Source organism: Cygnus olor, chromosome 1, assembly GCF_009769625.2.
Source record: "Cygnus olor isolate bCygOlo1 chromosome 1, bCygOlo1.pri.v2, whole genome shotgun sequence".
Taxonomy (NCBI): domain Eukaryota; kingdom Metazoa; phylum Chordata; class Aves; order Anseriformes; family Anatidae; genus Cygnus; species Cygnus olor.
In genome coordinates, this window is record NC_049169.1 from 14991764 (window position 1) to 15007381 (window position 15618).

General features: G+C 41.3%; 1 protein-coding gene across 3 annotated transcripts in view; it reads left to right on the plus strand.

Moving 5' to 3' along the window:
* Positions 1-475: 475 nt before the first annotated feature.
* The window catches only part of PIK3CG (phosphatidylinositol-4,5-bisphosphate 3-kinase catalytic subunit gamma), a 38826-nt gene continuing 23683 nt past the window's right edge, over positions 476-15618 (plus strand). The window contains exons 1-4 of one of the 3 annotated variants that reach the window (XM_040549022.1): positions 476-1805; positions 8368-10383; positions 14720-14785; positions 14884-15109. In XM_040549022.1, the coding sequence (XP_040404956.1) occupies positions 8380-10383; positions 14720-14785; positions 14884-15109 (2296 nt within the window). In that variant the 5' untranslated portion in view covers positions 476-1805; positions 8368-8379. Of the gene's footprint in view, positions 1806-1876; positions 2084-7153; positions 7394-8367; positions 10384-14719; positions 14786-14883; positions 15110-15618 lie in introns of those variants that run through there. The other 2 variants (XM_040549012.1, XM_040549002.1) reach the window with 2 other exon arrangements.

A 15618-nucleotide genomic window follows, 5' to 3' on the forward strand; every position in this document is an offset into this window, starting at 1 on the left:
CAAACTATAAAGAGAGCGCGCTTGGTAACAGGAAAGCCTGTACTTGCCACAAAGGGTAGTAAGTGTGCTGCTTATATAGGAGCTGAAAATTAACTGAAAAAAAAAATTAATAATTTATTAAGCTTCTAAATCCTGAAATGACAAAGATTTTCAGTTTTTCTATAACACCTTACAAAATATTTTACCTCCTTTTCTCAAATAGAATATAGAAAATAATGTATTCTTTCATTTCAAATAGCATTATGTTGATTTATAGCTATTTAAAAATATTTTATACAATTCTGGCTGAAGTGACACATGAAACGCGTCATTTGCTCAGGCTGTAAATTATTCCCTCTGTATTTGTCTTTTGACAAATGAAGGTCTTTTTTATTCATCTGCTCAAATCTCCATATGTTTGTGCATCCCCAAATAAAGTCCATGGATTTTAACAGGATTAGTAGCCAAACTGGCTGTATTTCTGTTCCTGGAGAGATCCATCTGGGGACCCAGCCAACAACAACAAAAAAGAGGCTTCCTATTTGATAAGGTTTTCTAATCTATTTTAAAGCATTCAGCAATACACGTGCTCTGCAAAGCTGAACTTCTCTGACAAATATTACCAATTGTATCAGGAAAACCAAGCACAAAGTCAGTGAATCTTCACCGTGTTTCCCCTGTGCTGCAAGCACGTCGTGTGAAGGTTGTTAAAGGTTTTCGTTTTGCCTCTAGCTTTGTAAAAAGGGAACTTGAAGCTGAAATAGTTACGCTTTCATTTAGCCACTGTTCAGTGTAACACATTAATTTTGAAACTCCATGTTTATACTATTGTTTCTGAATTACTTTCTGCTTCAGGCTGGTATTACAACTCTTAGTGTTGTCATGCAAATGATTTTTTAAGTCAAAAGAACTCCACTGTTATAATGACAATTATCCAGACTTTTACAATTGCGTCTGTATGAGGAACACACAGGAACACACTAGTTATTCTCTTCTGATATTTTTCGCTCTCTGGAGGTTAACACAGTGCACATAGAAAATTCAGATTCCCTTTTATAGTCTGTGTGGAAATCTATGATCTTGTCAAGCACTCCCTGAAGATGTCACCTTCTGTCAGCATGTCGTTCAGGGCAAGCATGTGGGCTCTTTGCCACACAGGGTTCACCTCTGAGTCTCATTGCAAGATCAAGGTCAGAAAAGGTCTCGGTACAACCACTGAAATAATTTTGTTATCCATTTCAAAACAGAGGTGAGGAGATACAAATGCTCAGCTCCTTTCAGAGCCGAACAGGCAGCAGCCAGGGGAGCGAACGGGTTGTGACGGGGTGCTGTTTGTTTGAGTTGGAAGTGAATGGTTATGCCTGTGCTGCATTTTGAGTCCTGGCTCTGGAAGGCTGATGAATTAATAATACTCCTGCTGCGGGCAGCCTTGGCAAGGCCGTAGCTGGAGTACTACGACGTCCAGTTCAGAGCAGTGCCTTCCAAAACCGATGCGGCCCCTTTGGCAGGAGCCCAGGGCCAGGCTACAGGAATCGCCAGGGGTCTGAGGAAGACGACCAAAAGGCAGAGAGACAGGGCTGCGGGGCCTGGAGGTGAGAGGCTAGCATAAAAGCAAGAATCCAGCGCCTTCAAATAAAAAGAAGCTGGAAAAAAAGGAAAAAAAAAAAAAAAAAGAGGGGGGGCGGGGGGATAAGACAAGAGGCTAATCCTGCAAAAGTAGACATCTAATCAGACAGCATGAAAGCCTTTCCAAAGGACAAGGCCACGAAGCAGTGGAGCAGATCACCATCACCAGGGCTTTTCGAGGACAGCCCAGGCAAGCCCCGGTAAGGACCAGCCTCGTCCTCGCCTCGGTGTGCGGAACCGGACGGGACGGGACGGGACGGGACGGGACGGGGAACCCGCAGCGCCCGGGGCCGGGGCCGGGCCGAGCGGGGCGGGGAGGCCTCAGCGCCGGTTCCCTCTTCGCCCGCCGTGTGATTGGCGGCGGCTCCGGAGCTGCCTCCCGCCGGCCATGGAGCCTCCCGCCCGGCCCCCGGCCCGCTCCGCTTCCCGCTGAGAGGAAAGCACCTGCGCGGAGCCGGGCCGCGGCCCCGCCGCTGCGGTGAGTAGCTCCGTCCCGGGGGGCGCCGCTGGACCCTGCCCCAGGCCGGCGCTGCCCGCCGCGGCCGAGCCTCGCAGGGGACCGCCGGGGTCTCGCAGCTCCGCGGCCCGGCCCTGCCCGGCCCCCGGAGGTGGTGGCGGTGGAGGTGGCGGCCGCGGGGTTTGCCCCGCACGCAGCAGCGGCCCCCGCGGGCGCACGGCGCCGGCCGCCATCTCAGGGCGGGGGCCCCGCTCCGCCCGGGGCCGGGGGAAGGCGCAGCCCCGGGCCGCTGCTCCCGGCCGTGCCGGGGCGCAGGGGAGGCTCCTGGCCCCGAGACCCCCTGCAGAGGGTGTGGGGAATCGTCAGCCGGCGTCTCAGCCTCCCAGGAAAGGGCTGAGTCAGCCTTAGGTCGGTTGGGGCTTCGCTCGTCGCGGCCTTGGTCGTGGCCCAAAGAGGAGTCACAGGTTTGATGCTAAGCCTGCTAAAAACAGCTGTTCGTACGCTGAACCGAGCAGTGCGAGCTGAACGAGGCTGTTCCCTCTGGTCTTAAGATCTTGAGTCAGCTCTACTGCGACGCAGCTCCTAGACAATAAATAACTGTATTTCCTCATCTCACAAATAAGAATCTCTTGTGTCTGCCTGGCTCGTGTAGACCATAAAATCTTCCCTGACCAAAAAAATGTCTGAGGGCGTCGCGTAGGGCGTTCAGGAGTTGGATTTCAGTGTAAAAAAACAGATCGTGCAGTTAAAGATCGGTATTTGGAAAAATGAGCACAACTTTAAAGGATAGGCTGCATCCTAACAGGGTCACTGCGCAAACCATAGCTGTGGTCTCTGTGCTTTCGGGCTCTGTAAAGTACTGGTTTAAAGCTAGATCACCTGTCACGTACACAGCCAGAACTCTGCCAAACTCCCTATCCGAATTTTTGGAACCAGCTGGAAGTTTTTGTTTGATTTGGGGTATCTATCCCAAATAGATACCTTTAGAAGAAACCGAAGTATGCAGAGGTTTGTAGTGAAGATAGGGGGGTCCTGAAAATATTACGGCCCTAGCAATATTGCAGTCTGCTTCACTGCACGGACTTCTGACGGAGGTGTTAAGCCGTGTCTGCTGATTAGTATACTTTCTGATGAAGAACACGACTATATTATTGGTGAAGTTTACTAGCTAATGGGAACCTGCATTGTTTTAGTTCCCTTAAAAGTTAGTAGTTGCTAGCGGATTTGACAAAAAAAACTAAGCAAAACAGTTTTTGTAGTTGTGTTTATGCTTAATGTGTTAGTGCTGTGTGCTGTCTGTGTAGTTTGGGACTGCATCATAATACATAGATTAGGGAGATAAATTTTACTCTTATCTAGCAAATGCAAAGCAGTCTCCTACAGAACAATGCTGGCAAGTAGATGTAGGTTGTTACTTGGAAACCTTTGGGTCATGTCATTTATGCTTGCTTTTTTCTGTGTTTATCTTGAAAGCTAGCTTTATCTGAAAGCGTGAATGTAAATGGATTATTATTATATTTGCATAACGTGTGCATGAGGTAATTCTTTCTCTGATAGCGCCTATTTTCTTGTAGGTTATATTGTCTGGGAAGGAGTTAACACTAAAATCAAAACACTAATTTATGTTTTTCACATGGTGGATTAAACCACAAGCAGAAACTAGTAAGAAAAAAAAAAAAAGCATTAGAGTAACTAGTAAAGAATAAACAACTAGTAAAAATCTAACACAGTCCTAACCAGGCATTGAAGTTTGAAAGATCCATTGATTTTTAAAAAAAAATTTTGGTAGCAGAATGTATGAAGTAACCCACGATAATACCACATTGTCTTTTTAAAGCACCTTTCAACCAGTGTTCTCAAATCACTTAACAAGTTTACTCATGAATTTATCTCCTAATCCCGCTGCGAATGTTTCAGTCTCGGTTACCCTCTCCAGCGCTGGTTCCATTCCCCTCCCTTCTTTTCCCTTCCGTGCCCTACCACTCCTGCAAGTGATGAGTAAGATCAAGGAACTGATCCAGCTGAAAATTAACCAATTTTTTCTGTTGCCGCTGTGATCAGTTTGCTGAGCTGAGTGGTGAGATAGGACCGTGATGGGAGACGAAGGCGAGCCTGTTTGCTTTTCTTTGTTACCTTTTACAGGCCCACCTCCTCCCGCTCCATTGCACCCCATCAGGATTCACGGGCGAGCGGTGGGACGCTTCTCCTGATACAGGGAAATTCAAAATTGTGGAGGCTTGTAAGAATTTAAAAAAAAAAAAAAAGAGTTGATTTTTTAAAATCTTTTTCTTGGTGTTGTTGCAATAGGCATATGCAAAAGTCAATACTGGAAGTTATGCTTCAGCATGACAAAGGTTTTAGGAAGTTATTTTAAATGATTTTCAGTTATAAAAGTTTTCTGACGCATATGAATGAGGAAATACATTTGGGCCTTGCCCACACATGGATTAGCAAGAAATAGGTACAATTTTGGCGTCACTGTAAGAATGGGGACTCTTTTCTGTGTGTCATTGAAGAGACAAAGGTTAGAGATGGTCACCGGTCTGACAGGGACAGAGGTTAGAGATGGTCACTGGTCCAAAAACTGGCTTCTGAAGCTCACGAAGAGGGTTCAGAGCTGGACTGGGGATGGAGCTGGACATCTAGATTGGACTAGACACGGCAGGTCACAATCCAAATGAATGTGGGAGAAGAGCATCTTGTATGGGCAGTTGCACAAGCATCACACGTTTTGCATTGTAGCTGATGCAGTTTGCTGGGAATATCTCATCCTCTCACAGTATTGCTCTCCTGGACTTTTTAAGTGGATGAAACTGTCAAATAATTAGAGCAGATGAGCAGCATACAGGGTAATTCTCTGCTGCCTGAGGTAGAGATGCTTCATTTGAACATCTCGATAGTCATGATCAATGGAGAAGAACTAGAACAGTTTAGCAGGAGATGGAATATATCTGTATATGTGTTTGATAAGTTTTTCCTTATGTGCATATCATATGGTGGCAAAAGTAGGACATTTTAAACAGGCATTCTGTCCTAGGGCTGGCAAAAAGCCTATGAAACTGTAACGAGTCTAGGTTTACTTGAAAGGTCAGCACAGGGACTGCTGGAATGAGGGGTATTTGTGATAAAACTTTGTTACCTGTTGGCATGAAAAGTCACACTGCTGATAGCTTATGTTTAAATGAAGAAACCTACGTGAAATTCCTGACTATATTACGCATTTTAGATATTATGCTTCAAAATACAGACTCTACAAGAGTGCTGCAAAGTCAGGGAATGTCAAAACGTAGGTTTTGCAAACACATTTCCCCCTTCAACATTGCTCCATTTCTTTTCCTACACCTCCAGCTCCATTTCCTTTGTATTTCATACTGGCTGCTCCTTCTCCTCCACCATCCTGGGCACTGCTGTTGAGGCTGAAGGGTGAGTGCTCAAGTTTTCCAGCACAACGCACATTTTTTCAGCCAGGAGGCACAGTGGGGAGGAAAGTCATATGTAGTGCTGGGATCCTGCGGAGGCTGCAGCTGATGAGAGCTAATGGGCTGCACGTGCCCAAATGATGAGTTCTGGAGATGTTTTTGCCTAAACTGGTAGATCTCGTGGCAGTGGCAAAATATCCAGGGCACCTTCACAAGTTCCTTGAGAAATTTCAAATAATGACTCTAAAAGATAAAGGTAGCTGGGACAGGGTGTGTTTTCCCCAAACTCACTTCCAGAAATATTGTAGAAAAGAAGATATAATCTCTAAAAAGAAATCAGTCTTAGCTGCCAAGCAAAACAGTGCTAGGAGTAAGAAGAGTTACGTACTCTGGAGAGTATTTTCTTTTCTTAACCTTGGCAAAGTGGTAATTTCAGAGATTGTGCATGGCACATTAGAGGTGGTAAGAGGCTATCAGATTTTTTTTGCCTATACAGAGGGAGTTGTTTTTTTCTTTTTAGTAAGGGTAGTGTCTAATGAGATAAAAAGAAAGTGTATCGTAAAAAAAAAAAAAAAAGACACCATCACTTCACTGTTGCTAAAATATCTTTCAGTTGTCTTGTATTTTTTCTTTTTCTTAAAGTCATAATTTTTGTAGCATGCATTTACTTATTGCTCTTCAAAATAGTCAGTATTTCTCTGGAAAAATCATAGGGAAAAGAGTAAGATTGGAGTTTTTTCTGTCTTTCCTTTCTGATTTGAAATTGCTTTTCCAAATCCTTTCCTGTAGGGATTTTTTTTGGCAAAGGAACAGCTCTTCATGTTGTAGTTCATCACAAGAATTAAGGTTGAAAGTCCATAATTTAAATTCTTTCCGAATCTTAAGTCATAATTTCCAATGGGTTTCACTGGGTGTTTGTAATCATAACTGGATGAGTTAAAGTACGAGGAGGAAGATTGCCCAGTGGTTCTGTCAATGAGGCTACCATGCAAGATCCTGGGAATATACCATCTTCATATGACGTTTGTACAAAGATTGGCTTAAAAAACTGTAAATAATTTAAGTTGGGAGTGCTCAAAGGTCCTCAAGGACCACCATGCAAATAAAAATAAGGAAACATTGCAAATTGCTTTCTTTTATCTAGTATTATTTATTCAACTCTTGTAATGTAGTTAGGTTCCCTAAAATATATTTTGTCCTCACACTATTTTAAAAATGTCCTATTTAGATTCATCAGTTTTACCACCCAAATTATTTTTAGCAGTCTGTGCCCGTGCTAAAGACAGGCTGTAAGCATGTCTTGTATGCATGTGTGTTAAAATTAAATTGCTGTACTGCAAATGTATTTTTACTGTTGTAACAGGAAAAGCATTCTGACTTTTTTAAAAAATGAGCAATCGTATGTATAATCAACTTGGTTAAAACTTCCTTCCTGGTAAGTGCAGCACTTCCTTTGCATCTGGATAGGAGGGCGAGCAAGAAAAGCAGAACAGCTTAAACAAAGATTTTTTTGTGTGAATGATCCTCCTTTAAAAAAAAAAAAAAAGAACTTCAGAAATTAAACAAATGAGTCGTCTTCAGCAATTCAGCCTTTATTTGATAAGCAGGTAATATTTCCTTGTGTTTTGTTAGTGATAAAGGTGGTGTCCACAGTTGTTTGCTTTCCGGGACTTGAAAAAATGATTTTTGTTAGCATGTTATATTGTTTCAGTTTAAGATATTTTTATCTTCTTGTTCTGTTATCTGCTAGGGTATCGTTACGATGGCATATTTGAGTTTTTGCAGCAGTTAGAGGAAGATTTTTTGTAAAAAACGTTATCTGAAAAAGATGTTCATGTATCGCTGTAACTTAACTTTACTCAGCTTGTGCGAGTGCATCCGACCAACGCTGCCTTCCTCTCCCAGGCTCTTGGTGAATAACTTCCACTTTAATATCGTTTAATGGAGATTAACAGTGAACTTTTTTTTTTTTTACCGAAACCCAATATGGTAAACTACTGACATTCAAAATTGTTTTACAGCTGGTTTAGGTGTGATGGGATGCATAGGGTAATAAAATGTCATAGAATCATAGAATGGGTTGAGTTGGAAAGCACCTGAAAATCATCTAGTTCCAACCCTCTGCTTAGGAGTTTTTTCTTCTGAAACAAAGTAATAGTTTATAATCGAAGTCCTAGCTTTTGAAATGGTTGGGTGTTACCAGTCTGGTGAATTGATTTATTTTTAAAAAGCACATCTAAGGACGCTAGGCGTGAATTTAGATGCATATTAAATAGTTGTCTGAAGAACTAGACTTTTGAATCTTAAGGGATTTTTTGGGGTGTAAATCCTTATTCCTCACCACTAAGAAGAGAGGCAGAGGAAAATGGGAGTAGGCTCACTTCTGTCCAGTCTGCAAATGAAGTGTTTGTTTTGTTCATTTCAGCCTTTCCTAGAGCTTGGTAGGATAGTGTTGTGCTCGTACACATTAATGTGTCTTTTGATTTCTATGAAAATCCACTTATGTTAATACCAACAACATCAAAACAGAAGAAGCAGCAGAAGAATCAATTTGATTAAAGAGAAGCAAGAGCTAGTCAGTATGGCAGAAATATACAGTCAGACCGCTTATTCTTAGTGAAATCTGGAAAGGCTGTTTAAAAGCTCTATTTTAATTACTTAATCTTTTTTTTTTATATTTGGTTTTGAATTGAATAGATTACATCTGGAGTGGTTTATATAAATCAAGTTTTTATGACCAGAAATTAAGGGGAAGAGGAAACCTAAAAAACACATAGCAGGATTCGGACTGGCCTGTGATTTTAATTACGAAGAATTAAAAAAAAAAAAAAACAGTAAAGAAAAATGTAGATGAGAAAATAATCAAATATTTCTATGTTTTGCTAGATTTCTTCTGGCATGGAGTTGGGGGATTATGAACAGCCTGTTGTTATGAGAGAGGAAAACAAACGAAGGAGAAGAAGAATGAAACCTTATTGTACATCGAGTAATTTGTCTTCAATGGAACTGATAGCCATTGAGTTCATTTTACCTACAAGCAATAAACATACTAAAATACCGGAAATGATGTTACTCGAAATAGCTGGAAACTGTACAGTTGAGCAAATGAAAGCACAGATTTGGATGCGTGCAATAGAGATGAGCCAAACCACAGACTTCTACCATGCATTCACCCCGGATCAGTTCATTCTCCAGTATCAGAAGAAGGGGCAATGGTATGAAATTTATGATAAACATCAAGTATTACAGACCTTAGACTGCATACTGTACTGGAAAGTGTTACAGAAGAAGGTAGGCAAGATATACGTTGTCCAGAAACAAAAACCATCAGAAGAAGTTCAGGAATTTCAGCGGCAGCTTAACAATTTAATTGGGTATGATGTTACCGATGTGAGCAACGTGCATGATGATGAACTAGAATTTACCCGCCGCAGATTAGTCACTCCACGAATGATAGAGGTAGCCTGTAGGGATCCTAAATTGTATGCGATGCACCCATGGACTACATCTAAGCCACTCCCAGAATATTTGTTTAAGAAGATCACTAATAATAACATTTTCATAATCATACATAGAGGAACAACTAGCCAAAAAATTAAAGTGTCAATAGATGACACTCCAGATATGATTCTCCATAGCTTTTTCACAAAAATGGCAAAGAAGAAATCTTTGATGGATATTCCTGAAGATCACAGCGAATTGGATTTCGTTCTCAGGATTTGTGGCAGGGATGAATACATTACTGGAGAGACACCAATCAAAGATTTTCACTGGATAAGACAATGCCTTAAGAATGGGGAAGAAATCCACTTGGTGTTAGACAACCCCCCCGACCCAAGCGAGGATGAGGTTCAGAAGGAGGAGTGGCCATTGGTGGATGACTGTACAGGAGTTACAGGGTATCATGAGCAATTGACGATAGACGGAAAAGATCACGAGAGGGTCTTCACTATCTCTTTGTGGGATTGTAACAGGAAATTTAGGGTGAAAATAATTGGCATTGATATCCCAGTTTTACCAAGAAATACTGATCTTACGGTGTTTGTTGAGGCTAACATTCAACACGGGCAACAGCTCCTTTCGCAGAGGAGGACTTCCTCGAAGCCTTTTACTGAGGAGGTTCTGTGGAATATCTGGTTGGAGTTTGATATCAAAATCAAGGATTTGCCTAAGGGAGCACTCCTGAATCTTCAGATATACTGTGGTAAAGCACAGGGATTGTCCACAAAGACGAATCTTCAGTCTCATGACTCCCCCAACTCCGATTCGAAATGCAAAACCCAGCTTCTCTATTATGTAAATCTTCTGCTGATAGATCACCGTTTCCTGCTACGAAGTGGGGAGTATGTGCTCCACATGTGGAAAATCCCAGGCAAGGGGGAAGAACAAGGAAGTATCAATGCAGACAAACTCACATCGGCAACTAATCCAGATAAAGAAAACTCCATGGCCATCTCTATTGTGCTGGACAAGTATTGTCACCCAATTGCCTTGCCCAAGCACAGGATAACATCTGACTCCCAAGGGGACAGGACTCGAGCTGAAATGCCCAACCAGCTTCGCAAGCAACTTGAAGAGATCATCGCAACTGACCCACTTAACCCACTTTCTCCGGAGGACAAAGAACTGTTGTGGCACTTTAGATACGAAAGCATAAAGCACCCCAAGGCGTATCCTAAGCTGCTTAGCTCTGTCAAATGGGGACAACAAGAAATAGTGGCCAAAACGTACCAGTTGCTAGCTAAAAAGGAGGCGTGGGATCAAAGCACTTTAGATGTTGGACTCACAATGCAACTTCTGGACTGTAACTTTTCTGATGAAAATGTACGAGCAATGGCAGTTCAAAAACTGGAAAGTTTAGAAGATGATGATGTTCTTCATTATCTTTTGCAACTTGTGCAGGTAAGGGGTATTTGCATTCTTGATCTCTGGCTTCTGAGAAAATTTGCATTACCACATAACCATTCCCATGCCTGCAAGTGGCCCTGGTTTTGAAGTCTTTGGTCTTTAATCAAAGCAGTGGTACTAACCAAATTAACTCAAAACATACCTTCCACTTTCATCTTTTGTCTATGTTATTATTTTTGTAGCACCATTGCCTCCTGTCTACAACAGTGTGTTTTTCTGAAAATTGTCAACATTGGCATATGTTGGGAGGAAATCCCAACTGTGCTCTCTAACCCTGGTCACGTCAGGTCTGAATCCCACAGCACTGACAAACTGTTGATCAGCTTTACCAATTTCTAGAGAGAAAGTAGAGAGAAAGAAAGCAAAAGCAGATGTTAACACAGTGAAGGCAAAATAAAAAACAGGCTGATTTTAGGTCAAGAATGACAGTGTAGTTACGTAGTATGTGGCAATGGTCTTGGTCTGTTAAGGGGGGAAAATTTATTTAGAAGGTTCTAAACAATTTTTACTGTAAATAAAAGGATGTTATGTCTCTATACATAAAATTAATTCATTCTGGGAAGTTGCGTGAAAAAAAAGTGTTTTTAATGGAAATGAATCACCACTGTATTTATTTGCAGTGCTTTGTGTGCGATCTGCTAGATGAAATGACTGGAAAGTTTATAGCAGTTATCCAAGCAAACTGGTCGGTTTGTTTTCAACAAAGTGGTGCTGGAGCTGGGCAGGCTGTCAGTGGCGAAGTCGAGTCTGATGGCTGATGAAAGGTGTAACCCCGCAGCCCTTCGTGGTAAACGCATCCCCTGGAGCACGGCGGCTCCGCAGGCTTCCCAGAGCTGACAGGTCTCTGGTTCGCATGGAAGGGCTGTCAGCCTGCAGAGCAGGAAATACCTTTTTTTTAAAGAATCAGAGGACAGAATTGGCATTTAAAAAAAAAAAAAAAAAAGGGAAATGCTGCAGCCTGGGAGCCTGTGGGATGGGGCTTTTAATTTATGTGTGCTCCGAGAGAGCCCTGGTTACTGCGAAAATGCAGTTAGGTTTTCAGACTTTGCTGCACATCAGTAATGCTTTAAACAAGCCTGTTTAGCCTTGTCTTCGCTTGTCTGAAGATTAGGCTCCCCAGGCAGAATTTATGCACTTATACATTAACCAAAGGAACCGCTGTGGTTACCTCATTGGACCTCCCACGGAGCTGCTGCTATATATACGCTTGGCTGCAAGGTTTGCAGTCCACGTGTGGCTCAGCAATTTTATTCGCTTTTGTATCCAAATGAGGGGTTTGGGATGGTGATTGGTTCATATCAAAGTGCCTAAGAGAAAGGGGGGTGGAAATAATCTTTTTTAATGTGTTTTTTAAATGATTTGCTTTCAGAAAATACAATTCTGGAGAGTTTTAAAGAGAATCTCTCTCTCTAACAGTAAATTAAATTAGTGTAGCATGAAGTCATAGTAGTTTAATGTTACAGTGCCATTTTCAGTAAGAAACTTATCGTGAAATTAAAATACTGTCATCCCCAAAAGGGAAAAAATTACTAGTTCCCAACTTTCATCTCTCAGCTGCTCTCTTGTCTTTTCTTCCATAGCTAATTACAGAGCACAGGCCTTCAGCACCCTGCAGCAGAGCATTGATACCACAGCATATTTGAAAATCCACGCTTTTCAGAGAATGAATGAATGTTAGGCATTCCTCTGCTCTGATAGACACATCCAAGACGTCTCTTCTGAAAATGGTCATCACTTTCCACATGCGTGCCTTTGTGAAAGCTTTATGGCTTATGTCACTGAGCACAGGATATTCCCATCCTACCTCCCAGTGCAGCTAGAAATCAAACATTTTATTTACCGACCAGCTTATCCCAAACAGAAGCAGTCATGCCCTAAATAAATCCACTGAACTTCCTATAAAGGTCTGTGGTTCTCTGTGCAGTTGATAAAACATGGTTGGGGTAGTTAAAATACAGCAAAATCAATTGAAAAACAAATACCAACAAAAAAAGATTGAACTGCTTGTATATGGCAGTGAGCAAAGGTTTTCTGTTGGTGAATCGACAAGGCATTGACATGCAGGGACCTGATGAAATGCCAGCAGACTTTTTTTTAATGGCTACCTTTTATTATTGGTATTCAAGTGTTGATAATTGCCTCTGTGAAGAAAAAAAGAAAAATTTGATTGATATTTAAAAATAATTATTTCTAAAACACAAGCATAATAAGGATAGTCATAATACATTTTTCCAGTATTCTTTTATGTTAAAATACATTTACAACCTTAATATAAGGAGGTCTTGTTTGGAAACAATGGCTGGTTGTTTGGCTGTATTTCATTCTGAAGTTGTTTTTCAGGGATATGCACTACGATCATTCAGCAAAACGTATACCAGAATGAGGTTTGTGATAGCCTTTCTTGGACCTGTAAGCAAATCCATCTGAATTTATGCAATAATCATTGCTTTTGGGTGCCTTATTGCAGTGAAAAGAGTTTTTTATTAAAAAAAAAAACAAACACAAAAACAACCTCATAGCCATAATCTCATAGCCATAATCTCACAGACAAAGTAAAAGGTTGTATATATCTTATAATCAATTTATGCTTGTGAGCTCTCATTATCTTTCCTAAATAAGATGTTGTTGCTTGGGGAAATAAAACAGTATTGCAGAGGTGGTCAAGACAGTTCTTGCAGAATTATGAGACTCTTGAAGGGCAAGTCTGGTGCTTGGCTTTCTTGAATGTCATTTAGCAGCTGGAAGAAACAAGTCTTCACAGCTTTTTATGGGTTGCTTCATTCTAGAAGGTTGACTGAAAAAGCTTGTTTTTTTTTTTCCTCTTGAATAAACCCACAAAAATATTTACATTTCAGAAATAATGTTGATATTTTAGTACTACTAATAAAAATACAGCTGTGTGCTGCGATACTTTTAAGAGTTCATAGGACACTGTGACTTGTTTGATGAATTTTGTAGGCCTCTCTTGGTGCCTTCGTTGCTTCTTTGCAAGCTGTAGAGCAGAGTGGTCTTGAAAGAGCCATTATATTGCGTTGAATAGCTATCGCTAGACGTTGGCATACTTTGATGCTTCTGAAAGCTGAGCATAGGACACGCACCAGCCTCTCTGCACATCCCTTTGTCCTTAATCTCCCTGCTTCCTGGCTCGCTGTTTCCAGAACCTGAAGCCATTCACCAACCAGCTCTCACCACGTGAGGGATTTTGTGACTGTTCAGAGATTGTTTGCTTCTTATTTCCCTTTTTGTGTCACAGGATATACATGCCTACCTTTCTTCCCCATTTGCCTTAATACCTTTCTTCCCCATTAGCCTTAATATGATCCTCCTTGGATCTTGACTCCTTAGATCAACAGGAAAGAAGCTACTGGAAAACCCACTTGAGGTGGACAAGTTCCCCACCACAGCCCAGTGCCTGAACATGTGACAGGCGTCTTTTCTTTTTTTGTAGACACTTGGTTATTGTGGCAAGGGTGAGAATAACAGTAAAAAAAAAAATTCCAGTCCTGAGACTTCAAAAAAATTGTTGATTTCTTGTTTCCACCCTGTTTTGGCAGCAGCATTGAAATATCTGCGGGCTTGGGTGGAAGGGAGTGGCTGTTGGAAGAGAAAAAAGGTCTGTGTTCATAGAGTCATTAAAAAAAAAAAAGCTCTGGTGAAGTCTTCCTCTTAGTTGTACTCCACCAGAATAGGGTATGTATCAGAGCCTTCATTCCATTGTGGGTTCGTTAGGGACTGAAGGGCAGAGGGCCTGAGATGAGGTGCACTGAAAAGCTGCTCCTGCATCCTCTGCTGCTGCTGTTAGTGCTGGGGATCGCAGCCATGAACCCTAGTGCCTGAGTCCTGACATGGTGGATTTAGTCAAAAAAATGGTGCTTCCAAATCGAAAAATTTAATTAAAGGATGATTATAAACACATAATTTCATTTGGCAATAATCTTTTCAAGTGCCCTCTGTGTCAGCCAGACTGCAGACTGTTCTGATTTTATTGGTTTTTGCTGTGGCCTGAAAATGGTGTTGGGTTGTTTCACTGGCATTCGTGAGCTCAGATTGGTCTCACTGGTTAGCCAGCCCCTGCCTTGCTTTTATTTGTTCCATCAATAACAAATCTGAAAAGAACTTGTTGCAGATAGAAGGCGCTTGCTGAATGAAGCACAAAAAAAAAGCATTTATTTGTTCTTCAACATTGTTTTCTCCAAAGGCCTGTTTTATTATAGTTTCTTCTCTTACATCAATGTGTTCTGTATGTCATCTGTAAAGTATTAAATGCAACTATAAAGTGTAAGTGCCTTAAATATGTTACTAACATGTCTTCTCTGTTTGTGTTACTCAGGCTGTGAAATTTGAGCCGTATCATGACAGTGCATTAGCTAGATTTCTGCTAAAACGGGGTTTGAGAGTAAGTACTTTAAAATACAGCCAACTCATGCTAAATTCCTGGCATTATGTCAAGAAATTGTCACGTGTGCTAATTGTAATGTTTCACTTCACCTCTAGAACAAAAGAATCGGTCACTTCTTGTTTTGGTTTTTAAGAAGCGAGATTGCCCAGTCCATGCACTACCAACAGAGATTCGCTGTGATCCTAGAAGCCTATCTTAGGGGCTGTGGAAAAGCAATGCTACATGATTTCATGAAACAGGTTCAAGTAATTGAATTGCTGCATAAAGTCACAATGGAGATAAAATCGGTTTCTGCAGAAAAATATGATGTCACTTCTCAAGGTATGCACTAACAGGCGTTTCTACATTTGCAATAGTGTTGTTTTTCCCCTTGGGTGTGAAAATATAGACATCAAATTGTACTGTTTATTAAAAAAAATCATGGAGAGATGATACTGTAGATATCTGTCTACATAGACAGTCAAAGGGTGCTGTTATTACTTGTTATAAAATGCCAGTGTAAGTTGATGGTGATTGAACTAATAATACATTTGTTTGCTCTTTCCACCCCAAAAAGGAGGAATATTAATATTGTAGAATGTACATTTTCATGCTGCTTTTACTTATCTTCATGAACCTCATGCCATGCAACTGGGAGGTTAAGATCTTGAACATATCCTTTAGTTCAATGCCAGCACTGAAAAAAGAATCAACCCAGGACACAAACATTAACTGGAAACGAACAAAAAATGACACTTGCCAAGAAACACAGCGTTATCCTAAGCAGTCACTCCAACACCCTTGGCAAGACCATGGAGGAGTTGAGGACAGTCTCTGCTAAGTCACAAAGA